The sequence below is a fragment of the Lichenostomus cassidix genome, chromosome 3, assembly GCF_008360975.1.
Source record: "Lichenostomus cassidix isolate B80296 chromosome 3, HeHo_3.0, whole genome shotgun sequence".
In the NCBI taxonomy this organism is placed as follows: Eukaryota; Metazoa; Chordata; class Aves; order Passeriformes; family Meliphagidae; genus Lichenostomus; species Lichenostomus cassidix.
This window is the reverse complement of record NC_139483.1, coordinates 40,741,402-40,769,232: the sequence shown is the minus strand read 5'-3', so window position 1 is coordinate 40,769,232 and position 27,831 is coordinate 40,741,402. Positions and strand designations below refer to the sequence as shown.

General features: G+C 37.5%; 1 protein-coding gene across 1 annotated transcript; it reads left to right on the top strand.

The window, feature by feature from the left end:
* Positions 1–168: 168 nt before the first annotated feature.
* Positions 169–27,319, top strand: COG2 (component of oligomeric golgi complex 2). Its single transcript, XM_085055449.1, has 18 exons — positions 169–324; positions 889–1,050; positions 1,775–1,840; positions 2,759–2,839; positions 3,455–3,558; positions 4,748–4,856; positions 6,570–6,749; positions 7,755–7,879; positions 9,187–9,313; positions 13,095–13,234; positions 16,353–16,414; positions 17,647–17,798; positions 19,068–19,268; positions 20,060–20,132; positions 21,285–21,427; positions 21,936–22,075; positions 25,099–25,279; positions 26,881–27,319. Exons 1-18 carry the CDS (start codon positions 256–258, stop codon positions 26,980–26,982), a joined length of 2,217 nt encoding a protein of 738 aa, XP_084911575.1. The 5' UTR covers positions 169–255; the 3' UTR covers positions 26,983–27,319.
* Positions 27,320–27,831: the final 512 nt, after the last annotated feature.

Genomic DNA, 27,831 nt, shown 5'->3' with positions numbered 1-27,831 from the left:
CATGGTGTAATTGACGCAGCGGTGTTCAGTCACAGGTTGGGGCCGATGATCTCAGAGGTGTTTCCCACCCTGAGCGATGCCGTGACTCCCTGCCGTCCCCGCAGAGCCTGCCCAGGCCAGCTTCACCCCCCGCGCCCCACACGCCGCCCGCCGGCATCCCGGCCTGCAGCGCCGCCCGGAGCCCTCCAGGGGGAGCTGCGGCGGCGGGCGGGAGCGCTGCGGTGCCGCGCTGGCCGAGGGGGCGGTGCGGCCGCCATGGAGGCCAGGATGAACCTGCCGCGGGGCCCCGAGAACCTGTGCTTCGACAAGGACGAGTTCATGAAGGTGCGCCGGGCTGCCGGGGCTGGAGCGTTGCGGAGGGGCGAGGGGCTTCCTGAGGATGGGGGCGGCGGGCTCCTCCGTGCGGGGAGAGAGGGGCCCGGAGCCTTAGTCGGGATTTTTCAGCTCCGCCAGGGCCCTTCCCTCGGCTGGGAGCTGCGGGACGCGCCGAGGGTGGCACTGACGGGGATCCGGGATGCGGCCGTGCCCTGGCAGGGCTGGGCTCGGAGACTGACGGGACCGAAAGGCCTCACTGCTTGGAGAGCTTAGAGTACTTCTCTGTACTGAATCTCGACTTTCGGCTGCTGTTCCGTGGTTTGTTTGGGTTTTTTTAAGGCTCCTGTGTTGTGGAGAGCTGGTCTGTAGGTACTCAGCTGCACGACAGTCTGTCTGTCTGTGCTTTTGAGCCTAAAGACCGAGAGTTTGGAACATTGGAAAGTACTGCCTTTAGAAGCCTTTTGCCCCCTAGAGCTTTAGTTTGGTCAATTTACTGGCATATGGAGTACTTTATTTTGGGTGTGTTCCTTGTGCGAACTGTTCACTTACATCCTCCCCTCTTTCCTGTTCCAGGCGGATTTCGATGTTGATCATTTTGTGTCAGACTGCAGGAAACGTGTGCAGCTGGAAGAGCTCAGGGAGGATCTGGAGCTCTATTACAAACTCCTTAAAACTGCTATGGTAGAACTCATAAATAAGGACTATGCAGATTTTGTTAATCTCTCAACAAATCTAGTAAGTGTTACTAGTTGTACTGTGTAGTTCAGATTTAATGTAGTTCAGTGAGATTTTTATTTTTCATATAAAAAGTATATGGCTTTTATTTTTGACATTTTTAGATTTAAGGCATCTTAAACTGTGATCTCTCATCCTTACACTGAGAGACCATTCCTGCAGACCTTACCTGCTGTAGAGAACTGCTCTTGGCCTGTAGTAAATGTTTTAGATGTATGTGTTTTGTCTTAAAAAGCTGATTCATTAGGAAGCTAGACTCAGGGCAAACTTTGTTTCATACTGTCAGCACTTCTAAAATGGAAAGAAATACATTATTAAAATAGAATAGCAATGATACAAGTACAGCTGTTGTAAATGATTCTTTTAGGAATTTTTAAACTTTTTGTATAGTCAAAATATTTACAGAAAAACCCCAGCTTCTTGTCTGAAAATTGTAATTGTTTCAATTATACTGATTCAAAGACTGAGATTTAACATATTTCTCAGAGTAAAAATTCCCATAGGTGGAAATTTTGTTTATCTTTTGGCTTTTTGCGAAAGCAGTCTCCTGTCTTTTTGCCTGTATTTGAGATAACATTTTTGCATTGCATTTAAAACTGGAAATTACAATGGAAGGTTTGTTTTCTCCGTTCTTTTTAGTATCAGTAAAATGATAGGCTTTGTCAGTAATTCACATATGAGCTTATCAAAAAAGTCATAAGTGTGTTTGTGGTAATTTCTTTAGGTTGGCATGGACAAGGCTCTCAATCAGCTTTCAGTACCCTTGGGACAGTTAAGGGAAGAAGTTATGGTATGTGCAAAACAATCATTGTAGACAGCTTGCTAAACTGCAGCTCACTCTCATGTGATGTACAGCATGCCTTTTATTCAAGTTAATACTTGTTATAATAAACTTCTCTTTGGAAATGGATGACTTAGATTGCTAGTAGGAGAAGCATTGTGTTTTCAAGCAGTTGTAGTTGCAGTAATTTGTTTTTATAGTGCATTTCAACTAAGAGATTTCTTAAACATGACAAGTAAATAGACTCTTGCAAGGCAAGTCTATGGAGATGTCTTGAAATTGTTTTAATATTTGAGTAATTTAAAGATGGTGATAGATAGTTCAGGTGCAGCACAGTACTGTTACGGACTTTTTTTGCTCAGTCTGTGATTTAGCCAAAAAACTTCACCCTCTTGAATGTGGATCTTATTCTGTCTCTTCCACACTGACTTGGTATTTATAGGAAGGGGCAATTTTTGATCATTTTAGCATCCAGTTCAGAGGAATGTTTGCTGCATAAATGTGCCTTCAAAATATCACAGCCTTCATGTCTAAAACAGAAAACAGAGTCAATTAGCATAGACAAATCCTTATTATATAAAAAATACTATTTCAAACTGATTTATAACTTCAGTTGCAAGACATAAAAGCACAGTGGGTTTATTGCCTGTTTTTAGGCAAAGGTCATTTGTTCTCTCTAGGGTGCTAAAAGAACACTTCTGGTGGCAATAATTACACTTGCAGTGGCAATACCTAAGGAGCAGGTTCTACTTTCAGTTATTTACTTATATTTATGGCCTTTTCACATAGAGTGTAGCTGTTGTACTGTAGCTTTTATTAGTCCCATATGCTTATTAATCTGTTTCTTGTTTTAAGTTTATATTTTTTAGGGTTTTTTCAAACCTTAAATGGGATGCAAGCTTTACATACTGACTTTTTCTCTCACAGAGTCTTAAGTCATGTGTCAGTGAAGGAATTCAAGCAGTAGATGACCGGATGACTAAACAAGAAGATATTAGAAGAAAAAAGGTACAACACATAAGTTATTACCTTTAAAAGACCATCCTTAGGATGACTTCGGTTTTGCCGTTAGCCCAGAGAAAATTAAATTTGGAAAGTTCTAGGTTGTCTAGATGCACACTGTGCAAGGTTTTATACTTGTAAAATATATTGACATTTTGGTTGGCAGGACTTCATTTTTTACAGTGTCTAGTTTATCATAAATATGTGTTTTACTGTAGTTGTCCAAAACATATGTTTGATTTAGTGGGATTTTTTTTTTAGTTATAGTGACTCTTGTTTCTGACTGTAGTAGTATATAAACTTACTTACTATGAATGGAATTAAAGTACAGCTGTTTAATTTTTATGGGTGGGAGACACACTAACATTAGTTTGTGCTTAACTTTGAAAAAACTTAGGGATAGGAACAGCTGTCCTACATCTGTGACAAACATTTACTTGTGGGGTTTTATGGACTTACGTGAGCAATACTTCAACTGAGACACGACTTGAGTGTTAAGATAGAGGGAGAAAACTTACAGCAGAAAAAAACCAAATAACTAAGAAATCCTCCAAAACATTTTCTTTAGGTGATGTCAGTTGGGATTGGGGTTAGACATGAAAAATCTTTGCTTAATTACAGATGTGTGTCCTGAGACTTATTCACGTTATTCAGTCTGTTGAGAAAATTGAGAAGATTTTACATTCCCAAGGCACTAAAGAATTGTCCTCATTAGAGGGAAACAGGTAAAAAATATGTAATGTTCAGTTTTGTTTGTAATTGATGGGACTAACTTAATGGTGTTGTTGAAGGTGAATCTACAAGCACAAGGATATATCTTTAGAAATGTGACTCTAATGGATTAAATGACTGTCATTTCAGTATTTTCTTGGTTTTAGTCTTCTGCAAGCTGGTCATTCGCAGAACGTGTTACTCAGACTCTGTAATTCCAAATTGCTGATGGTGCTTTCAGTAAGCAAGCTTTTTGAAGTTGGTGTGCAATTTTTTTTTTTGCAAGTCACTAATCCTGTCATGCCTGACATACTCTGTACAGTACAGTTTATTCTAGTATAATTTGTAAGTGAAACAAAATGTTTTTTCTTGTTTTCCCTGCTTATGTGTAAATGCTTCAAGAATAGCTGAAGGCAAGCAAAGCAAACTTTAATACTTCTGGTACAAGGAAGATTTGTTATAAATTCGAGTCAGAACTCTTCCTCTGCCTTTGCTGAGAAATGGAATTGATGTACCATGCACTTGAAATGCTTGACGGGGACACAAGTACAGTTTAACCTGGAGGGATGACACAGTGTGAGACTGTCTCTTCAGATCAGTGTGCTATATCACATGGTATTGGGGGCAAGGTGTACTGAAAAGTAGGCTGGTACCCAGAGGGACAAAAGCAGATGTTTTCAGTAAGGGTGAGGCACTTTGCAGAATTAAGTTTGCAGACAAAATCATACTCAAATGGCTGAAAATTTAGCTTGTTATTGGGATTGTGTGGACTTGAGAAGGGCAGGACTGTTTCTTTAGAGATAACTGTAATTAGTTTTACTGTATGACAGAAAGAATAAGAAACACATCTGGATGGTGAAAGTCATCTAGTGCAGTTTCTGAGCTCTCTTAAGACTGACTTTTCATGTGATAATAAAACTGCCATCTAGAAAAAAGTGCTTCATACTGCTGAGGCAAGAGCTTATGTTCCTCTCAGCTTCTGCTTCACCACTCCATATGTTAGCTGCAAAGCAGTACTAATCATGTAGTGTGCTCCAGATCATTATTGCATGATTGCAATAATTACAGTAGTACCTATCAGAATTCAAAATATTTAGATTCAACTGCAAAAATAGAAGGAGAGCACTATCTATCTGCTACAGATGAAAATGAGTTGGTTTGAAAGAATGTGTGTACTCTCATTTTGTATCATCTCTCTTCTAGTCCACTTCTAACTGGACAGGTTTTGGAGAGAATTGCCACAGAATTTAATCAACTACAATTTCATGCAGTACAAAGCAAAGGAATGCCCCTTTTGGACAAAGTGAGACCAGTAAGTATTGCATGACACTTAATACTTGCACAGTCAAGCAAAACCAGTATAATTGGAAGACAAATGCCTGTTTCCACAGAGTTTTATTGAATTAATTTATGGAGAAAAATGGCTTTCATGAGGTCATTTTTATCAGTTAACTAGAATTATTGCTATTTCAGAGGATTTATGCCCTGTTTGCTGACTTCTATAGAATAAATTACTGAGAATAAGAGTAGGAAATACAGCAGACATTTTTGTCAGCCTAATGTATCTTGCAGTTTGTCTACTTACTGATATTGCGGCCTCGTTCTAGAGATTTATGTTGTTTTTGTTAGCTGCAGTGTACAGACCAGAATATAAATGGAATGTGTCTTCACAGTGGCTGGCTTGAATATATTCAAGTTTGTCTTTTCATGAAGTTATGTTGGCCATTTGTAATCTTCCAGTATACTGTTTGCAATAATTACCTACTGTAAAAGATTAATTGATGTTTTGGTGGGATTTTTTTCTTCTATTCATTCAGTGGAGAGAGGGAACAAATAAAAACTCGTGCTTAAAGAAAGCTATGAATATGGAGATGGGGTAATGCTTTAAGATGATTAGCATGAAGGTGTCATTCTTAATGGCTTTCAAGCTAGTGAGGTAGTTCATAGTTCCAGTTTTTCACTTTGTACCCCTGCCTATTTCCAATATAAACTTGTTTCAGATGTCCTTGGAATCATGTTGTTACATGGACAGTTTACAAGACTCTTCTGGCCACTGAGTACCACACTTGGATACTCAGGAGTGAGCATGAGCAGTGGAGTAGTGTACATGGTGGGAGAATATTTGTCATGAAGCTTCCTTAATGCTCTTTGCCAGGACTTCTGTCCTGTACCTGTTGTTGCTAAGGGTCGTCAGACTGTGGCTTTCATGACTATTCAGCAATGGGTTCCTGACTTTGCGTGTTCAGTACAAATTCTGTGAATCGTTTTAGCATGGATGGAACAACACAGCATGTAAAAAGGCAGAGAAGAAATTTGCCTGGTTAAATTTGTAGTTCATCTCCAACTACTTTAATGTGTGTTGCTGAACTTCTTTCAAATCCAGAGTTGAAGGGACCATCCTGGGCCAGGAGTATATCTGCAGATAGTGTAGCAATGAGTTAGATCTAGTAGAAACGATGTAGCAGGACATCAGGAAAAATGGTTTGCAAAAGGGAGAATATATGTGGAGTGAAGATGCTGTTTGGCAGAAGCCAGAAGGAATCTAATTGCTTCGGTTTTTGCTAGTGTCACTCAGTGTCATGGGTTGGGGTAATTTGACAAGCAGTGCTGGTTACACACTGTCTTTTTAGTCTCTGACAGTGAGGGATAAATGCTATGATTGTTATCCCTGGTCACTTATTGTAAATCTTTTGTTTGTCACATACTGGTTCAGTTGAACAAGGAACAATTACTGATCTATCTCCTCAGGATGAAGCAGATCTGAGATAAGCTACCGTATAACTTAAAACATATTGAAGAAAATAATTGCCTTTAGCTTTATTATAATTAATCCTGTCTAATACAGCATCAGTAACCCATTAAGTTTGTGTTAATGTTTATTCAATGCTGGCAGTTATCACAACCTTTGTACCTTTCAAGTGAGAACAGAAAGCTGAGTTAGGTATTCCTGCATGAATTTACTTCAGCAGTGATGACAGGGCTTTGCTTTTGGTTTTTTATTACTATATTTTGTTTCTCTTTGTAGCGTATAGCTGGAATAACAGCTATGTTGCAGCAGTCTCTGGAAGGACTGCTCTTGGAAGGCCTTCAAACTTCAAATGTTGACATAATACGGCACTGCCTACGCACTTACGCAACAATTGACAAAACACGAGATGCAGAGGCATTAGTTGGTCAAGTGCTTGTAAAACCTTATGTAGATGAGGTAAGATAAAGTAAAAAAATTCCCAGATGTTTTCCAAATATGCTTATTTTTCCTGTTAACTTCCAGCTTTTGTTAGCAGCTTCAAAATATCTTTGTGAAGAAAACAGGATAATTGAGCCCCAACAAAATGTCAATTTGTTGTTATTGTTTTTGCAATTTAAGAGGAAAAGGATGGAGTAATTCTCTTCCCTGCCTGTCACCAATTTCAGGTTATATCCAGTTGGGATTCTTTTTCTTAGCTACATTTTTCTTGGGCTAAAGAATCAAAAAACCAGACCTCTCCTCTTTAGGACAAGTTTCCATTGGGTGACTGCTAAGTGCTGTAGCAGCTGCTACAGTGTGGGATGTCATTTTCCCCTCGGTTTTCTTAGGGTCTGTTCTTTCACCACGTCTGCACCATTCCACTTGTTTATGTAGCAAGAGGCAATTGTGTTCAGACGTGTGGAAGAATACCAAGAAACAAGCTATTGTTCTTTTCCTACTGTCTTCCTTGTCTTTATGGAAGAGATTATCCCTTTCCACTGGATATGAAGTACTGTCCAGACAAACTGCTTTGCTAGCTGCGTTAAAGGCTTAGCAATGTCACAGAAGATTCTTTGCTTTGGCTTGCCTGTATTTGAGGTTGGACCAACCACCTCTACATTTAGAAGGAGTTTTTACTTTATTCTGAGGTTTGATTAGCTTTTGCCAGTTGCCTGTTTAACTTGACAGACTGCTTCAGGTGACAGTGATGTGGCAGTGCCTTGGGAGTCAGACACAGTGGCTAACATTTAAGCGTAAGGAGCTCATTCCCATTGTTCAGGCCTGTCTTGGCAGTTGGAGTGCTGTGTTAAAGGAAGTAATAATTCAAGCTGGCAGCTTAAACTTGGAAACTGTAATAATAAAAAGTAATACACTGACTATCGCAGTGTTTGAGGTTATAGTGTTAGGAGTTTTGTGAGTCTTGCATTTCAGCATATTTTATATTCACTTTTCTGGCATATAACATTGAGCTGTTCCTGGCAGGTGGTTGTGGAGCAGTATGTGCAATCCCACCCTAATGGCCTCCAGGCTATGTACAATAGGCTGCTGGAGTTTGTTCCTCATCATTGCCGTCTCCTGCGTGAGGTAACAGGGGGAGCAATTTCCAGGTAAATGACTTGGGCTTTCTCTCAGCTGCACTGAAGTTACAAGTGTCATATGCTTTTGAATATACCTTGTCATATGCTTTGCATTGTCAGCTTTGATGCACTAATGACTTACCTGGCCTTTCCTAAAGATTCATAGTCAAGTTTGATTTCTATCTCATGTGTGTATTTTTTAAGACATAACAGTGAACAGACTTTTTTGGTGCTGCAGCCCAGACCCTCAGAGGAAGCAATGACAATCCTGTATTTCAGTAGAAGTGAGTCCTGTGCGTTATGCAATGTGTCAGATAACTTGGTTTTTTGAACCCATTAAATATGATTGTACACTTCATGCAAGGAGAAGAGCATAATAAAGCCATTAAAATGTAAGTTCAGAAGTTATTGAGTTGTTAGTGCACATCAGAAAACTGGGGATGATCCTCAGAGATTTTACTGATTTATTGCATGTACCAAAACTACAGTGTAATTGAGTTTTGCTTCCAGTGTCTTCTCAAAAAGTGTTTAATTCCTTATGCAATTAAATTGCCTGTTTTCAAGCTTAAATAATTCAGATCTACTGAATTGTAACCACTTACTCATCTGTTTGCAGGATGGTTAATATAGTAGCCTGCTGTAATTAGCAGAGCTATGGATGTAGCCCCTAGGGACTGCAGAGTTACTTTTCCAATTAGTCATCCATTGCTGAGCTTTTTATGACTCCTTAATTTTACTAACATTTCAATTCTTTTAATCCCTCAGCAAGTCTTAATTGTTCTTCTTAATAATGGAATGTTTCTACTTTGTACTGTGATGTACTAAATTGGAATTGAATGCTTTTATCTCATCTGCTCTCAATTTATAAGTTTTTGTAATCAAGGTAGCTTTTAATCTTTTGTTTCACACAAAATACCATGTATAAATACAGTTTGGAACAATTAGGAAAAAGTTCTTCTTTTCATTGCATTAGTCACATTATTCCTGCTTGGTAGGTCTTGGAAGTTTGGAGTTATTAAAGCTTGAATTATACCAATAATAATAATAGGAGTTTTCAGCTGAAATGTACTAATTCTCCAGTACACACCTGCAAAATACATAATTGATAACTTTTTAAGACACTTTGAGAGTTACAAAAAATACCTTGGATTTGATGAGACTGTGGAATCAGGTAAGGAATCTTTAAAGGAAGAACAGTTTAAGGGAATCAAGATAAATATGTAAAAATATTCGCTGTGTTTTGTCTAGTGCAGTATGTGTATTTTTTAGTTATTCCTTTCTCCAAATAGAAGCCTAGTGGCAAAATATAACCATGGAATAACTGCATTTTTTTTCAGTGAAAAAGCAGATATTGTTCCTGGGTATGATTTCTTAGTGAATTCAGTGTGGCCAGAAATAGTACACGGTTTGGAAGAGAAATTACCGTCACTGTTTAACCCTGGAAACCCAGATGTGTTTCATGAGGTAATTAATTTTCATTGTTTCCATTTCTGATTTCTGTGACACACATGAGAATTGAAAGAGTCATGTTCTCTAGCTTTTCCCCCTCTGCTGCTCTTGTCTAAATTCATGTTGTTTCATGGCTTGGAAGAGGAGGTTATCTCAAACCACTTGGTTCAATTTTCATAGGAATTAATTCTCCCCTCAAGTTTGCCAGGAAAGCTCATACAGAAATTATTGGATGCCATTTAGTGAGATGAATTAATGTTCAGTTTGAGAGTAGAATTGCAACATAATTGAAGGTGGCAGTGGATGACCTCAGTGTTCACTCAAGTTTAGGACTTCTGTATAGCAAGGGCTGTCATGTTAATTAAATACCTGGGTTGCATCTTGTACTTTACTATGGGAAGATTAAAAAATTTCTTTGTTTTACTTGCTTGTTTTAGCTTTTGCCCTCTTACAGTACTGCAGATTATGTAGTTGTTATAAATACAAGTTAACGAAAAGGCAGAAATACTTGGAGGCAGTGCCATCGGGTTTAGATGTAAGAAGTAGAAGTAGATGTAGAGAAGTAGTACATCTCTTATATCACAAGCTTACATTAAATAGTGTAAGCTTACATTAAATAATGTATTTAAAGTACTTGTCAGTCTTGTATTTTCTTCATTGGCAGTGCTGCTCTAAAAGTGTTTCTAAAAGATCGTATTTTACTAATGGTGAAATAGATCTCTTGGTCTAGTATGAACATTGGCTCTGGCAGTACTTTACAGTATGTCACAAGTAGAAAATACAAGCTTTCTGCTTTTCCTCATGTACTGCCTGTTTGTATTTAACCATGATTACTGAAAAATCTGGATTTTTTTTTCCCCTGGCAGTTTGACTTGTGATTAAGTGTGAAACATTTTATTTTCAGGATAGAGATGGGAGGCAGTGATAAATTTTCTGAAGGCAGGCATCATAGGCTTATCAGGACAGATGACTTAGGAAAATGCTGGCTTGCTGGTGGAGGTTTATAAGGCATATGATTCTTCCTGTGTTCCTGCAAAACTGCTTTTACTAAACACTTTTTTTTTCTTGAAATTTAAGATCTCCCTTGTACAGATAGGTTGAATAATTGAAGGCAGGTAGGCATGACTGTGCGTGTTTGCATTGCTGTCTCTGAATAAGAAGCAAATTACATGGATGTTGAAGAAAGTTGTGGTAGTGCCATGCAAATGACACCATAGCATGTTCCCCCTCCCTCATAGAATACTTAGTTTATCATAAAGTTTCAGTCACTCTTCAAGCTCTCACCTTACACGCTGCATACTGCAGATTGTGAGCCTTGTTGGGCTTTTGCTGTTCTGTGCTGCATGGTGTACACAGAAATATATTTTATCTTTAGAAAAGCTAGGTTTGCTTAAAAGGCTGTCTTATGTTACACTGATACTGGCCAACAAAGCCCTTGTGTTTATTGAAAAAACACCCAACAATACAAAAAACCCCAAAACAAAACATAAAAACCCAACACCCACCCATGACTTCCAAGTAAATAATGTAGTATGTCTAAAGTACTTTCCAGACTGCTTCTGACCACTTAAGTGACTCAGAGTCATTAAAATCATTAAAATATTTTACTTAAAAGTCAATACAAAGTTGAAATGCCAAGTGTAAAAATGCTGTTATACCTATCTAAAGACTAATAGTTCTGAATTAAGAGGGGGAAAAACCCTGTAAAATTGTTTCTGCTCTGATGATGGGCCAAGTACTGCTACACGGATTTTAGACAGTAATCTTTCATCTCTGCTTTCTAGGTTGATAGAAATACAGAAAATATTTTCTTCATGTTTATTTCCATATGTATCTATGTACAGGTTTAATGCTGAAAAGTTTTACTTTGCAGTATTATCTGTTTTAAGAGGTTTTGCAACGTAGAGGAGAAGGAGGGATGGAAACATTTGTTTTAAATCCTTTGAAAATCAAACTGGCAATGTTAAGTATGTATGTTAAAATAATTGTTTATTTGTGCAAGGTGGTTTTTTTTCAAATTGTTTCAGGTTGATGTGCCCTTATTTCTGAGTCTGTTATGTAGATTTATGGATATTTGAAAAGAATACTACTTCTGTCCCTAAACATTCATTTTAGATTAGGTTTAGATTTCACTCTTTGAAAATTGCTCCATTTTGGTTCCAAATTTAACTTCTCTTAAATAAGTGTGCAGTCAACAATCCAATCCTGGAAGCTGAAATAGGAACCAATCTTGCAGTTAGTTCCCTCTCCTGGATATAATGTTATCAATACTGAGATAAATGTCTCTTGAGGTTCCTTCTATTTTGAAAGTGATAGGTCTTTACAGAGTGTTTGGTTTATATCTCTGACTTACACTTAGGGTAGCAGAACATTAACAGCTTGTCTTTTTAAAGTGCTGCGTTTATTATGAAAGAGAACTAATCTGTCATTCAGTATGGATGTAACTCACATACCTTTTATGGGCCCATTGTGTTACAAATACAGCCATGTTAGGAGAAAAGTAGTTACCTAAAAGCTTTTGTGTGCATTTTTCAGAATACTATCTTAACACATTGAAACTGCCATGTCACCAGAAAAATGTTCTGTAATTATACCTTTAACAGAAAGTTACAAACTTAATACAAAAGCATGCCCATGTCAATTCATGTCCTTTGTTCACAGGAGAGTTTTTGAGAGCAGACCATCTTAGCAGCAGCACAGGAGCTTCTCCTGATAACATTTTACTGCTTCGTGAGAGGCAAAATCACATCACTCCCATAGTGCTCTGGATTGTGGATTGAAACCTAATCCTGCAGTGAAGTCAGAAGCACTAAGAGATTGTCAGGCTTATTTCATTAATTCAGTAGGGGCTTTATGAAAATATATGATTGGTTTTACTGCTGTTTCTTCTTTTTTTAATAGAAGAAACTTGCAGAGAAACCAAACTCGTTTTCATTCCATAGAAGTAATTTTAACTGCAGTTGTATTTTGATTTTAAATTTATTTACATAAGCTTTTTGGTCTGTTAGCAAGGTGTATTCTGAATGAAATAACACTTTTTGGACTATTATGCTTCTGGTTTTAATTCAAGTGTTTGGCTTTCTGCTTTGTGCATGATTTAATTTATTATTTCATTATTTTCAGTGTTATCATACCGTTAAGACCAAATCCACAGTGTGTTTGGGGATTAATGTAATTTTTTGTTGCTTGCAACCAACTTAATCTTAGTTGTAGGCATCTTATTGGAAGTATACATTGGATGAAGTTGCTTTATCTGAAATTGTTAGAAGTTCTTCTGCAAATATTTGCTATTTGCAAAACATTTGTAGGGAAACAGATCTAGAAAATCGTAAAATACAGGTCCTGTGTGACAGACTAAAATATTGTGCTTCCATTCTCATGTGTGTTTGGCTATGTGTGCTTCTGAGTTTAAGTCCTGATTATTTCTGTTGTGTACCTTTATCTCCTGCATCTGACTCTGTTGGTACTGTGCAGCACCACCCCTCAGAAGCTCAGAAATACTGATGAATCTCTGATCAGTTCAGCTTGTTCAGCGTGCTTGGACAGTTTTATGCCTTGAAGAAGAGTCTTGTGCCAGCTTTTGTTACCATAGAGTAACACCCATGAGTTAATTGGATTTGTTTCACTGCAGTCCAGGCTTTTACCCTTGTATGATTACGTCATATGGGGCAGTGTCAGCCCATTCTGAGCCTCAAGCTTAGTTGTAGCATGATACAAGGGTTCTGCTGAATGGGTGGTGGCCATCCTTGTTTGCTGGGAGCTGTGTGTGATCAGAATGCTCCTTCTCTTCCTGCAGAAGTACACCACCAGTATGGATTTCGTACGGAAATTTGAACGACAGTGTGGCTCCCAGGCCAGCGTGAAGCGGTTAAGAGCTCATCCTTCTTACCACAGCTTTAATAACAAATGGAATTTGCCTGTATATTTTCAAATAAGGTTGGCATACATTTTTTTTGTTCACTCTTTCAAAAGCAGCGGTTAGTCACAGCAAGATAATCTGGTTTAAGGTCACATCTCCTCATTATTCAAAGTTTCGCTTGTCAACAAATCATAGTAGAAATCAAACTAAAATTTTAATTACTAAGTCAAGTAACTGTTTTATATATCTTTCAACAAGTTAGCAAAAAAACACCCAACTGCTCTTCATTATGTACTGTGTTGTTACACCAGATTGGATATGCTACTCATAAGACTTTCAGGAACAGAGCTAAATAAGTCTTGAATTCTTGTTTCAAATTCTTTTTCTCCAATCTCCCTGAAACTAAGCTGTATATTGGAAGATAATACTTGTGCAAATCCAGAGGAATACTTAGTATGAGGGAAGAAATGTTTTTCTTAGACATATAGAATTAAAGCACTTGAGAACTTGCAGCTTTTCGAGATCTTCCATGTTTCTGACATTCTTTTTGTCGCACAGAATGTACTCTTTAAAGTGCTGATTTTTGTAGCATTGCCTTCTAGATTATTATTATTACTATTCCTTAGCCCTGCGAAGCTAAGTAATAATTTCTAGGTTGCTTTACTAGCAGGTCTGATGTACCTGTAGTATTACCTTTTACAGAACTTGCAGCTGGAAAAGAATAGAAACACCCAGGAAAGCCCTGCTTTAATTCTAGTAATGTTAGAATTTTAATGAACAAAATAGAATGTAAAACTGTATTTTTAAAAAGTGTAGTCTACATGTGTGATTGTAGGACTGGAGAGCAGCCCTTCAGGCAAGGAACAGAACCATTGATGAAGTTTGCTATGACCCAAGTGTGCCATGTGTGATCTCTTGGTCCAAAGCCTTGTGAGAGCCTCTTCAAAAAAAGTAGAGTTACGAAAGAGGGGGAAGAGAAATTGATGCTTATTTTTAACTGGGATCCCTTTAGTGGCCATATTTATTGCACAATTCTGTAACTGACAATAACACTACCGCAGTCACATTTATACAGTTTCTTTAATCCAGGGTAAACCTACACTTCTGAAAAATTCCATCCAGGAATGCTACAAGTGGTAGAGTTAATATAAGTGACAAGAGCATGGGGCTGGGAGCTGCATCTTAGTGCTTTGGTGGTTCATGGTGTTTTATAAAACAGTAGTCACAGCATCTGATACCCTGTTTTGGTTTTTTGCTTGCACATCTGTTCCTGCAGATGTGTAATGAACTAATAAGGATCTATTACTCAGGACAAAGAAAAGACTGATGTTCAACTCCAATCAGTTTCTTCAAACCACTTAACTGTACAAATACTCATGCTGGCCCAAGGGAAAGGGCAGGAGTATTCACTACATAGTGGTGCACAGACTAAAAGTGTCTCTGGAACTGTAGCCATTATGAACCTTTCAACAGATATATATCATTAATAGGTCTCTTTGTCTGCCCCTTCTGTTTCAAGTGCAACTTTTCTAGTGGAGACCAGTTGATCAAACTTTGATAATCTTGCTCATAAAATTGAAATGGAGCTTCAGCATATTATTTCACTTCAAAAATGTTTCCCGTTAGGTATTCTGACGTCTGATTGATTAAAACATTTTTAAAAAATCATTTTCCTTTAATCCAAGATTACTGTAAGTCTACATAGTGTACTCTTTATTTCGAGAAATGGTTGGATAACAGCAGATGATTCATCTTTAACCATATTATTTCTTTATATTGGAATAATGTGCTAACTTTGGAAGTACCCATGAATTCTTCAGTGCATAAGGGTGAAAATAATGCAATATATTAATTATATATATCAGGGAAGCATTTTCTTGATGTGTGTTAATATTCTTTAAGTCATGCAAGCTTTTTATTGAACTGTTATCTCACACTATGGCATTTATAGTTAAGATTGTTGGGTTTTTTCTTTCTTCAGTTACAGAAATTACCCAGAAAAATCAGCCATTACTAAAGCCTTTAGAAATGATCCTTTGAAAAACAGATGGATGTCCAGGCATTTCTTTTGTAGCAGTGCTGGCACAAACAGCCCCAGTAACTCTGTCCCGTGTTTCATTCTTTCAGTTATGTCAGTACAACTGATTGTGGAACTGTAGCGAACCCCACACTGGGGAAATTACTTCCTATGTAAGAAATATTCAGCAAAAATTATGTCGTTGTTAAAAATCTTATTCTGTTCTCTAATCCTTTTCACCATAAGACTTGAAGGACACTGCTCTGTTGATGGAAGCAGCACATAGGCAGAAATGAGGTTTTGAAGCCATTTCACAAGCATGTTTAGTTGCTAAACATTCATCTTAGTCCATTAGGATTTTGAACAAGAAAAGCTAGGTAGGCCCCTGTTCTGATCTGGAAATGACTGTTACAAGACTTCAAGAGATACCCTACAGGTTTGTAATTAGTAAGTTTGATAGAAGACTTACAGCTATTCTGATGCACATAAAAGCAAAAAAGAGGAAACCAATGACAATAGAACTTCAGTAGGGGAGCTTAAGATGATGGAAAGATGGAAAAGTATCTGGGGTTTTAAGAGTAAATTTTGCTGTTATACCTTAAAAATTTTTGGAGATGTGATTTTGGTTTGGGTTTTTTTGGGGGTTTTTTTGGTCTTTTTTGCTCCTTTTAAAAGGGGAATTTTTAAAAAACAGGTGTCCTGTGTGGAACTATTGATTTTTATTAGGTTGAGAATTGTTTGCAGGACCTTATGCTGCTGCTCATTAACAAACATGTAGGAAGCTGGAGCTCCAGTGTCACATGACATCTGAAGGTTAAAGCAAGTATGAGTCAATTTGTTTGCTTTTAGGTTAAAAACACTTCCCTCCTTAAAAAGCTGAGGACTTGTCATTCTGTGAGCTATCATTTTGATAATGTTTGCAACTGTGACTTTAATAATTTCCCAAAGTATAAGCTTTGTATGTACCTGTAAAATATCAAAGATTCTCTTTCAAGTGTTTGAATGCTGGTGTGGTTTATATCCCAATTTAAGTTGGGCAAAAATAACCCCTCATTTAAAGTCTGTGTATGTGCATTGATAGCACAGTGAAATAATTCTAAAGTAAGCATTGGAAAATGTTTAGGCATCAATTTTAGCAACTGTTCAATTGTAATATTCAAAATTTTTCTTTCTCTCAGATTCAGAGAAATAGCAGGGGCCTTAGAAGAAGCACTTTCAGATACGCTAGATGAAGCACCAGGTAAACTTTTATTGCAAAAAATTTTTATTGTAATGGAATCAGTTGTATAAGTAGCAGTGATCACTCTGTCTCTTGAATATTCAGTAACATGCATCCCATGGTTCACATGAGCTTTCTGATTTCTGATTATTGTTTTATACTGTTTGAGCAGTTAGAGATGGCAATTTGAGAGTTCTGTTCAGTGATCTCTTTGCTTACTAAAAACCACCTCTTTAGCAGTAGTCATTAATATACATATGGAACAATCCCCTCAGTGCAAGAGGGAGCTAAGTTAGCATTTGATGTCCTTAAGGGACAGCCAAAAGGCTATGCTGTGTTATTGAGGCATATTTTTCTTAAATGTTGTAGCACTGCATAGAGGTGAAAATGGCTGTCTGTTGGCAGCATTTAGGCTTGCTGTTGTTTACAGTGTTGGTGTTTGCTCCAAAAATATAGACTGATTTATGAGGAAATCAGGAGATACGCACTAGAAGAATTAGAGTGGAAGGGAATAAGCTGGTATATGCATTAGAAGCATGTTGTAATCAGAAGAACTAACTTCAGCTAACAGATTAAATACTTACGAAGAAGGTAGCTAAGAGCCACGGAAATGTTTATGTATGTGTATACACACATGCCCTCTGAAGAAAACAAGGAGAAAAAAATCCTGATGGAGACAAAATACATACTACTTCAAGGCCTAGACATGGAACTTGCAGATACATTCCTTATCTTTCTAATTGTATTCTCTAAAATGTTACTGTGTGAACAGCTTTAGAAGTATTTTGTTTAAATACGGATATTTGTACAGTATTTTAAATCAATATTTTAGCAAATATTTCATATAACTGGGAGAGGAGCAATAGTTCAGTGCTAAGGGAGTTTTATGTTATGGCTGGCAGGCATATCTAATGTAACTTCTTCACAAGACTGCCAAAAATTATTTTGGAAATGTTATTTCCTGAAGTGGATTATTTGGCCAAGCTGTTTCTGCTTTTATTGCAGGCAAATTCTCATTTGTTGCTTTTGCCTGCACAGCTACAGCAAGACTTAGTGGAATTTGCAATCTAAAGGGTTGAAGAGATAGTGTTTTAAGAGTTTGTTTCAGGCAATGCTTAATACATTTCTGTCTTTGTGATTGTAACTTTTTGGAAGGCTTTGCTTTTTTTGATCTCAGGTAATGCAATTACACTGATGTTACATCTTTAAAAATGTGCTTAGGAACTTGACCTTTGTTGTCCAATCGTTTCTAGCTGGGAGCTCATTCTGTCTCTTGGCCACTCACATGGTCTGGACGAGTCTTGTGAAGTGTTGGTCAGATCAGATGTTCTTACCGCTGTTAGCACACCGCCTGTGGAAACTCAGCCTGCAGATCTTGGCACGCTACTCTGTGTTCATCAGTGAGGTGAGAGAGCAGCCTGCTTAAGGGGTTGGTGATGGAGGTATGTCCATGCAAAAGAGACTTTTTGAAGCAAAGTGTGTGACCTCTTAAAAAAAGGTTTTTTGTGAACTTAATGGTTTTTAACCTTCAACCAGTTTGTACGTTTGGTTTATAAAAAGTATCGCTGCAAAATTGTGATTAGTCACAAATATCAGTACTGTTGCAGTGCTACTGTCTTATGATTGCCAAGCCTGTACTTCATGCTGCTTAATGCTGCCTCTGCCACTGAAACAAGAAGCCAAAATCTTAGTTTTCTTCTGTTTGTGTGTTGTTGTTGGAGTGAATGAGGTTGTGAAACAGAGCCGGGTGAAAAATAACGCCACAAGTAAGAAGGAGTAATATACTCTCGATCAGTTGTTTAGTACTGAGAATGTAAACCCAGAAGTTTCCTGTGCAGCTGACTCAGAATCGATGATGATTGCTTCAGAGCAGAGAAACTGTGCTTTGCTCTTGTACTGCCTGCTCCCAGCCATACAAGCTAGCCCCTGTTTCTTGTGTCATAGAGAGACAGCATGATACAATAATTGGGATTTGAAGAGATTTCTGGAAGTCTTCTGGTCCCAATTCCTGCTTAAAACAGGACCAGCTTACGTGAGGTTGTGCAGAGCCTCTTGAAGTTGAATTTTGAGCGTATCCAAAGATGGTGATTGCATTCCCTCCTTGGAACCCTTGTCCAATGACTGATTGCTTTTTCCTCCTATTTGAGCAGAATTTCTCTTGCCACAGTACATATCCATTACCTCTTACTCTGTCCCTGTACCTCAAGGAAGAATCTGATGACATCTTCTCTGTACATGCCCCTTAGGGTAGTTGAAGACAGCAGTAAGATCTCCATTTATAATTTCTTTTGCAACTCAGTGACTTAGCTCTGTCAGGTAAATTAGCTCATGGAAAGTACTGGTAAGTACCAGAGTTAAAACAGAGTAGTCAAGGGAAGAACTTGCCTGACAGCAGAGAGCTTGAAGACATGGGAGAAAGTAGTTGTTTGACAGCTGGACTGGGCTGCCCTTTATTAAGTGTAGTGACAGATTTGTTCCAAATGGTCCAGCTTTGTAGTGCGCTCAAATTTTTTTTAATATTTATTTTTTACATAATTTAGGAATGGTAATATCCCTTGAAAGTGTAGCATTCTAATGCCAAGAGCTTATAAATCCTTTATATACTGTTTCAGTTTGTCCAGCTTTAACTGCCTTCACTGTTGCTAAGGGTTCACACTTCAATTTGATGTTTCAGGTTTCTGTAAGGCCCATTTCCAGTGAGAATACAAAGGAAAGCAAAAAACCTGTGCCAGTTGGTAGAAAGGAATCTTCTTTAAGCCTCAACCCCAGTGAGGACCAAGGGAATGGGTCTTCTCCAGAAAGTCTGCCACTGTCTTCTGTATCTAGTACTCAGCTGATACATGTTGCTGCAGATCTGGACAAACTCCAGGATCAGGTTTGTGCTTTTGACTTTACTTGGAGTCTTCACTGATGTTTTTGGCACCTTGTAAGGTCATTAAATTGTTTTAAATAATGCAGTGGTTTTTTGGGTTTTTTTTTAATCTTTAATGCTAAAACTTGGGGTGTCTGATACCTGAAATACATGGCCTATTCTGTGCTTATTTGGAATGGTGGATTGCAGGGAAAACACTTTGGGTATTTAAATTCTTTTTGTCAGTAGCTTCTGGAGTTAACCCCTAAAATAATGTTTCTACAATTTTGTGGTGCAAAGTGTTACTCTGCCAATCTTACCTTTTCTAGTAAAGCCTCTGTTGCAGCTTGGAGTGTGGTGCAACATTCAGCTTTAATATTATCTTCTCTTTTAAGTGTTTGCTGGTTTTAGTCTTGTAGGTTGGAAAAGGTTTTATCATCATGATTATACTTCATTAATGATCCAGAATCTTGAGGAGAGATGTATGGTGTTAATTTTTTTCCAGTAGGGATTAATCTGGTGTATTTATTTTCAGTAAGGCTGAAATTTCTGTAATTTGTGAAGTTGTAAATTGCAGGCAACTTTTGTTACTTCTAATTTGTTTCCTCTGAGTACAATGGTAAGGTAGAATATTTAGTGTGTAAGCCTAAATTCATGTGCATATTGTACCATTTTAGTACTGATTTCCCAGAAATGCAGTAAAGCTATGGAAAGTGAAGGTATCTTTTGATGCACTTTGAACTTGAAGGATGTAGGAGAATAAATAAAATGTTTATAACATGACTATATCTCTTGGGTTTGGGTTTTCTTTCCAGATTCCTGACATCTTAGACATGATTAAGCCAAAGCTTGAAATTATTGGCTTCAAGAATATATCTTGCATTGCAGGTAAAGCTGAGAGGCTCTTACCTTTTTCTCCCAAATCAGCTCTTTCAAACAAATTCCATCAGCTTTTAAAGTTTCATTATTTAGGATGAAAATACTTAATGAAACTTGCCATATGTTTAAATTCTAAAATGGAAACAATCTTGAACAGACGTGTTTGGTCTGGAAAATGTTTAATGATTAAAATTGAGCAAGTCTAAAGTGCTTTTAGGATTCTTCTCCAGAAACTGAGAAACTGAATCCTAGAAGATTCATATCATGTCTTTAAACTCCCACTTTTAAAAGAGCTGGGAGAGACATAAGGAGAGGCTTTCCATTATCCAGCTGAAACTAAAATATTTTTCTAAAATTATTGTTCTCTCTCTGGCCCAATGAATCATGTAAGGCAGAGGATTACCAGAGTATCATAGTTAAATACCTTAACTTCAGAGAGTAGAAGTAATTCAGTATTTTAGCCTCATTTTTGGTTTTGGTTTTTGTTTTTTTGTATGTTTGTTTTTTGGGTTTTTTGTCTGGGTTGGTTTGTTTTTTGGATTTGTTTCTTTGGTTCATTTGTTTGGGTTTTTTTCATCTGATCATTCTTTAGGTGAAATATGGAGTGAGATTTTAATTTAATACTTAAAGCTAGGCACATAGCTGCATGAATGAATTAGTCCCTGTCTGCAAGCATAGCTGGAAGTTCTGCATTGTGAATTCCACTTACATCCCTAAATCAGAACTATTGGTAGATGTCCAAGTCTATTAGAGATGTAGGAGCTTGTGCACATCCTCTGCTCAATAGGTGGTCTGTTGCCATCCCAACTGTCATTCCATAGGGAATTTAGAGAGAATTTCACAACCACAGTTTCTCTGGAAGGTCAGAGCCTTTTGATTGAAGCCCCTTGCTTCATTGGTAATACAGAAAAAATTTTGAACCTGGAGAATGTTACTTTACTCTGCTTGTCTTTTCTTCCCTCTATCAGTGTTTTTTGCTGAGGAATGGTTGGTGTTACTGGCAGTGTTTTATAAGTGGCTGATGTGTATTTATTTGGTAAGCATATCTTGTATTTGACACCAGAAAGTGAGTAGGACTGGGAGGATGAGAGGATTCACATAATTTGTGTTGTGATTGGGCAGGGTAGCTCAGTTTAAACTTCAGCATTTTTACTTTAATAGGAGCCTTAGAAGATTCAAAAACTTCTCTATCAGCCTGTGTGCCTACCTTGAACAACAGGATTATCCAGGACCTCAGTGAGTCCTCCTTTGCATACCTGAAGAGTGCACTGGAAGTTCCAAGATTATATAGGAGAACCAACAAGGTCAGTGCTGCTTGCAAATTAAGAAAAGCCTGTGCTGAGATTGTTATAAGTTCTTCAGACCTGTCCATATCTGCTTGACAGAGCCCATGACAACTTAGTGAAGTACAGTACAAAGCAGTAGGCATTTTAAGAAAGGTATCACAGTCTGGTTTGGGCACTGAGTCTGCTCAGCTTTCTCTGGAATCAACATGAGCAGGAGGAGCATTTAGTATCATACCCTGCTACTAGGAATGGCTGGCACATGCATCTCTCAAAAAGCTTTGGTTATTTTGAGCCTTGTTCTGTATTATATCATATCACCCTGTATAACACTGCTGAAAAATTTTGTGGTAGGGTCTTTCCTTTTTATAATCGTCTCTTCATTGACTTGTCCTAAATGGAATATGTATCTCTTTGCTTAGGTACAGGCTTAGTATTTTTTGTATGTGCTAGAATTGGGTGTTGATACTTCCAGTAAGTAAATGACTGGTTCTTTCTTCCCCAACTTTGTCTCCCTGTCACCTACCAGGAGGTGCCAACTAAAGCTTCACCTTATGTTGACAGTGCACTTAAGCCCTTCTACCGACTGCAGAATGACTACAGAGATACCTTGAAGCAGCCCATGATTCATCAGTGGTTGGAAGGTGCTCTCTCTGAAAGCACACAAAAGTAAGAGAACCATACAGATCATTGTTTGCTATAGTTAAAAACTCCAGTGTCCATTGAATAGGCACAGGAAAAAATCAAAACACTATGAATTAACACAGCTGTACAGAAAATGAGAATATAGCACTCTTTTGGTGGGAAGTATTTCTTCAGATTTGCTCTGGTGTTGTGTATTCAGCAGATGAAAAGCCAGGCAGGGAAACCAAAGACCTGGTTCCTGCTCAGATCTGTGCAAACCATGATATGGTGGATAGGGCATTTGAAAAATTGCTTAGCTCTGGAAATGCAGCAGTGAACAAAAAATTTGCATTTTGTTTCAGAATTGATGTAAGACCTTAACCTCATGTTATTTAAGTGAAAAGTGGTTGAATATTCAAGAAACTTGAGTTCTACTGTCCTTTGATGTATTTTTCATGTATGTAATGATTGTCCAAACTTTTAGTGGTTTGAAAAAAAAAAAAAACCCCTTGGACTTTTTAAGCGGCTGAAGTTCAGAAGAGCTGAATTGTCCACAGTTTTAATAAGGCAGTCATAAAGCAATATTTTCTTTAATACATCTTCTGTTTCCTATTTAGCATCTTGAGGGCTTTTGAACATGAATAGTTATCTGCATTAGATTTCCTAATGGATTTTGTTTCCATTTGGCTAGCTGTATTTTAAATTCTTACTGAGCAGGGATGTTGCATTCTGTGAGTTCTACCAGTTAAAGCATCTAACATGAGACAGCAATACTTGTATCGTTTCTAAGTTCTGCCAGAAAATTTCACAGGATATCCCCTACTTCTTGCATCGTGGCCAATTTGCTCTTCATGCCAGCTCAAATATTTTATTTCTCTAATCTTGCCTAAAACTACAGCATCACCTTAGCCTGTTTTGATAGGGTTTTTTCCTTTTCCCATCTTTACTGTTTTGCTTTGTTGGTTTTCTTTGACTTTTCTGGCCATAAATGGTAAGATCAGAAGAATTCATGCAGGTCAAAATATGATGTGTGATTTCTGTCTGTCCTTACATGATTTTCCTAATAATTCTTAGCATATTATATTGTCTGTTGACTGCTGCTGAGCATGGATTGATTTTTTTTTTTCCCTGAGATTTAGCCACATAATAATACTGATGTTTTAAATCATAGTCCGAACACGAGTTCTTTCTTGCCCTTTGCCTCCTTATGCCTCCCTACTTTTCCAGTTCTGGTACCTCTCAGGTACTTATGAATGCTTAGTGCATTTTTTTGTTGTTGTTGTTATTCAGAATAGAATTAAAATTGTAAGACAATTTTACACATTCACCAACTGTCCTTAAAATTGTTCTTAAGTATTTTGGACAGAGCCAAGCTAAGCTTAGGTTGGTCTGGACTGCACTGGTCACTTTCATTTCACACAAAACCTGTTTTTTCAAGCTTGGTGTCTCTTAACCAGTTACTAGTGCATAAGAAGAAGTTTATTGTTAACCCACAGCATTTGTTAAGTAACATTGCTAAAGAATTGCAGAGATTACTGGAATCTTGAGTCACTCAAGCTTATTGAAGTAAAATACCTTAGAGTGAATTCTTGTCTCTATGTCTCTGTGTCTGGTTAGTCTTGCTTCTAAAGCTTCAGTAAATCTGGTGACATTTCTTAATTCCTTAAAATTTTCTGTTGAATTCTGTTTTCATGGTGTGTTGCTACTATTTTAATCAGTTTGTTTTAAAATATATTACCCTCACTGGCAAGAGACAAGTCAAAGAAACTGAATTTCTTAAATAGAGGAATATTGTAGCTTCTTTAGTAAGAGTACAGATGTGAATTAATTTCCTGTGTGACAAATACATTCTTGCATCCAAATGAAAAAACAGAAAAGAGCATAAACTAGTTAAAACCCATCGGGGACTAAACTTGCTTAAATGGCAGAAGGACTTGGGAGTACAGCAGAAGAAGGAATTAATCACAAGTGAGTGGGACTAGGAAATACCAAAATATGAACAGAGAACACGATTGACTTTTATTGGAATACTTTTGCTTTTCATAGAATGGTATCGTGAAACAAGTTTCTATGGCACTGGCAAGCACTTTTTCTTTAGCCATCCCTATCTAATTATCCTTTAAAAAAGCTCGTCTGCTTTCTCTTTCCTTCTTGTTTAAAAGTAATCATTAGGAAGATTCTTTCAACGTTTTTTAATTCTTACAGAAATAGTTTCCATCGAGGGGGTCTTTGAAAGTTAGATATTTTAGCAAATTACAGAACATAGCTCAATATGGTCACTTCCTATGGATCTTTAAATTTCCCATTGTTGCTCTGTTTTCTCTTCTTATTCTTGACTCAGTGTCCTGGGCATCTGCTAATTTGTGTGATATGCTCTTCCCACTTAGGCATGCAATTTTAGTCCATAAGGCATTTTGAATTTTCATTGAGTAGTTGATGTGTGTACTTTGTTTAATTCTATGCTTTCTTTAATCTGGATCCCACTGTATGGGAAGTGGTGTTTTATTTTATCTATACCATTTCTAATTTAGAATAAGTGTTCTTCTGACTTTCCTGCCAGCTTCCTGAGACTCCTGTTTAAATCAGTTTCTTCATTTCAGAAACAGGCATTTCTGACTGGTGTGCACCTGCATGCTCTCAAATACACTTTTACAACTTGCTTAAAATTATATGGGTTTTGGTTTGTCAGGCTGATATTCTTGTCCTGTTTGTAAAAGCAGTTTTACTCAGTATTCTGTTGATTGTAAAGAGGAGCTGATTTTGACTGTTTAAAATTGAACAATTGCATTCCTTGGTCGCTATTGAGTACAATCGTCTTGAGCAGGTCAAAAATGGGGTGAGAAAAAGGCTTCAAGACTGAATAGTAATTTTCAGATTAACCTCTGTTACTTATAATGGGAATAATGATTAATTGATAATGACAATGAGTAGCTTCTTTGCAAGGGAAGCCATTCCTTCTGGCATTGTTCAGCAGCTTTCTCAGGGCCAGTGAAGTACTTCTGTGTATGAAGTAGGCTTTTCTATTAAAGTGGAATCTTTTTCTTTCTCATTAATCTTCCTTAATTTAGGTATTATGAAACTGTATCTGATGTGCTCAGTTCTGTTAAGAAAATGGAAGAGAGCTTAAAAAGGTTGAAGCAAGCCAGAAGAACTGCAACTTCAAACCCCGTTGGTACAAATGGGGGCATGAGCGATGATAACAAAATCCGACTGCAGCTGGCCCTAGACGTTGAGTATTTTGGAGAACAAGTAAGTTCTGAGAAACAAGTTTTTTATTATTATTATTAATGGGTTTGGAAGGGAGATAGAAGAGGAAAGGAGCCTTGATTCAGATATTGGTCTTGAAAGCTTTGTTGGTGTGGGTTTGGGGTTAGAGTTTTGCTTTGTGTTTTCACATTTGTATAAAGGAGGTGATTTGAGACCTTGGTGATTGTAGATACCGCTTTAGCAATGCATGCTTTCCTGTCCTTTCTTATACAAATGCAAAGCTTGTCTTTCTTGCTACTCAAAATTCAAGTACTTCTTAGTGCTTGGAAGCATTAAGAAGAAACACTGTGTGGACAGATCAGAGGGCAGGGACCTGACTTAGGCCTGATAGAAACTTCTTTATGGCCCTGCTTTTGTTTGCCTTCAGTCCAGGTGTTTCCAGCCTTGACTTTCTGCATGGTCAGGGTCTGGTCCCAAGAGCTGTGAGAATGTTAGCCTGATTTGTTGTGCTGCACAACTGTCAGTGCTTTTCAGTGCCAAATATGAAACCTTAAATAGCAAACTATAAAAGAAAAAATATTCCAGGAAATGTACGCACTAGCTACATTAAATTGTATAAGCATACTGGTTTGTACTCCTTTTTTTCTAAAACTCATATCTGAATATAAAGAAACTTCCAACTGAGAGTCCATGTCATTAGTTGCCAAGGAGTTGTCATCTGTCTTGTTTATGAGCAGACGCTGTTGATGCATTATAACAGGTAGATTAAATCTACTCAGTGCGAGCAGATGCTTTTCTCAGATATGAGACATCACAAAGAAGATTTGGGTGGAACTGTGGAAATCTTACCAATAAAAACTATTATTTGTCAGTTTTTGCCTGGGGTTGAGCTTTTGTTCTTTTATTCAATCACTACAATGTGAATTTAAGCTGAACTGGGACAGATTATTCATTTAGGAGATGTCTTGGTACATGTGACTATTACAAAGAGTTCCAGCAGCAAACACCTTTTCAGAATCACTTCATTATGGTTTTAGTTAGATCCAGATTTTTCTGCTTCACTGCACTCTTAGTTTTTCCATGGCCATATTTTTCTAATTGTCAGAGCAATAGATTTCCTGGCTAAGAAATTGCTTGAAGCAACCTCTGTAGTTATAGAGTTGTTTTTGTCTCCCAGGAAGTTCAAGGCTAGAACCATAGGCTCTTGCAGGCTATTGAAATGCTTCCACCATGATGCTGTTGGCTCTTCTTGGATGTATTCATGTTTGATCTTTAGAGTTTTGCCCAGAAACCTCATTTGGAGTTTGGGAAAAAAACAAAAATCAGTTTAAATCAGTGCATTAAAACCAACTACAGCTAAGTTTCTCTTTCTGCCTGCTTCACTGGAAAACTTCCAGCTGGCCTTAGTTACAAGTTGCCTAGAAAATGGTGAAATATTTCCCTGCAAGACACTACTTTAACTGGAGAGACTTAACTGAGCAAAGCTGGATGCAAATTTATTATAGTTTGCAGTATATGCAGTTGTGTTTCTTGCTGCATGTCAATGCAGGACAAAACATTAGCTTCACTAAATGTTTTAAGTAGAATAATTGGTGAGTTTTTGATGTTTTAGGGAAAACTAACGGGTTTTCTGTATTTTTTAGATACAAAAGATGGGACTGGAAACAAGCAGCATAAAAAGCTTTTCAGCCCTTGCAGAGCTGGTTCTAACTGCCAAGGATCAGGCTACAGTGGAACCAACCTAGATATTTTTGAAAGCATGTGACTGAAGATAAACAGTGTCCCTAAAGGAAAGAGAGAGAATTTAACTCTTTGTTTTACCAAATAAATAGCAATGAAGTGCTTCCTGATGTATCTCAAGCAACAAATCAGTGTATCTTCTGCCTCAATAAACTTGTTTCACCAAAAGACTGAGAATTTATTATAGTTATCCATTATATGGAAAGCAATCAAAGTTCTAAACTTTCTACTATAGAATAAATGTAGAAGAAAATGTTTTTCTTATTTTTGTTGTACTTGAAATGTACAAGAAGGAACTTATATGTTGAAAATAATATGTAATAAATTGTCTTCCTAACTTTTGATGTCTCATATGTTTTTGAATCAAATGCTTTGATTGCTGCTGTGTCACAACCCACCCCAGAGGCAAAGTAACTGAAGGTCTAGGTTATAGAACCCTTGATTAGACTGAAAAAGACACTGAATGACCAGAGTTTATATATATACATAAATATATATATGAGTTTTCTTTTAGAACAGTTGGGTTGCAATGGAAAAGAGCTATGTAGCTGTTTTGGTTACTGTCTATAGAAACAGAGCAATATGAAAGTATAAAGATATCACTTAGGAAAATACATAGGGAAAAGAAAGAAAGTATATGAGGACATAGTGGAGAGAAAAGATCTCACCATCCAGGGATCCAGCAACAAGATGTGATTGTTGCAGTTTTAGATACTTGTTGGTCAGAGTGATGGTCACAGTGTTGATCCATCAGGCATGGGGGAAGCCCATGAAAGGAAGAGTTCATAAACATAGATGTTTAGGTTCAGGTGGGAATGCCCAGGTACCTCCCTTGGGGGGGGGAGGAATTTAAC

Bases quoted from the DNA above. Each gene is read 5' to 3' on its own strand.
- COG2 (XM_085055449.1), top strand. From the start codon at position 256: ATGGAGGCCAGGATGAACCTGCCGCGGGGCCCCGAGAACCTGTGCTTC. The intron at 6,750-7,754 runs GTAAGATAAAGT...TGTTCCTGGCAG, and splicing joins TAAAACCTTATGTAGATGAG to GTGGTTGTGGAGCAGTATGT. The intron at 20,133-21,284 runs GTAAAGCTGAGA...TTACTTTAATAG, and splicing joins GAATATATCTTGCATTGCAG to GAGCCTTAGAAGATTCAAAA.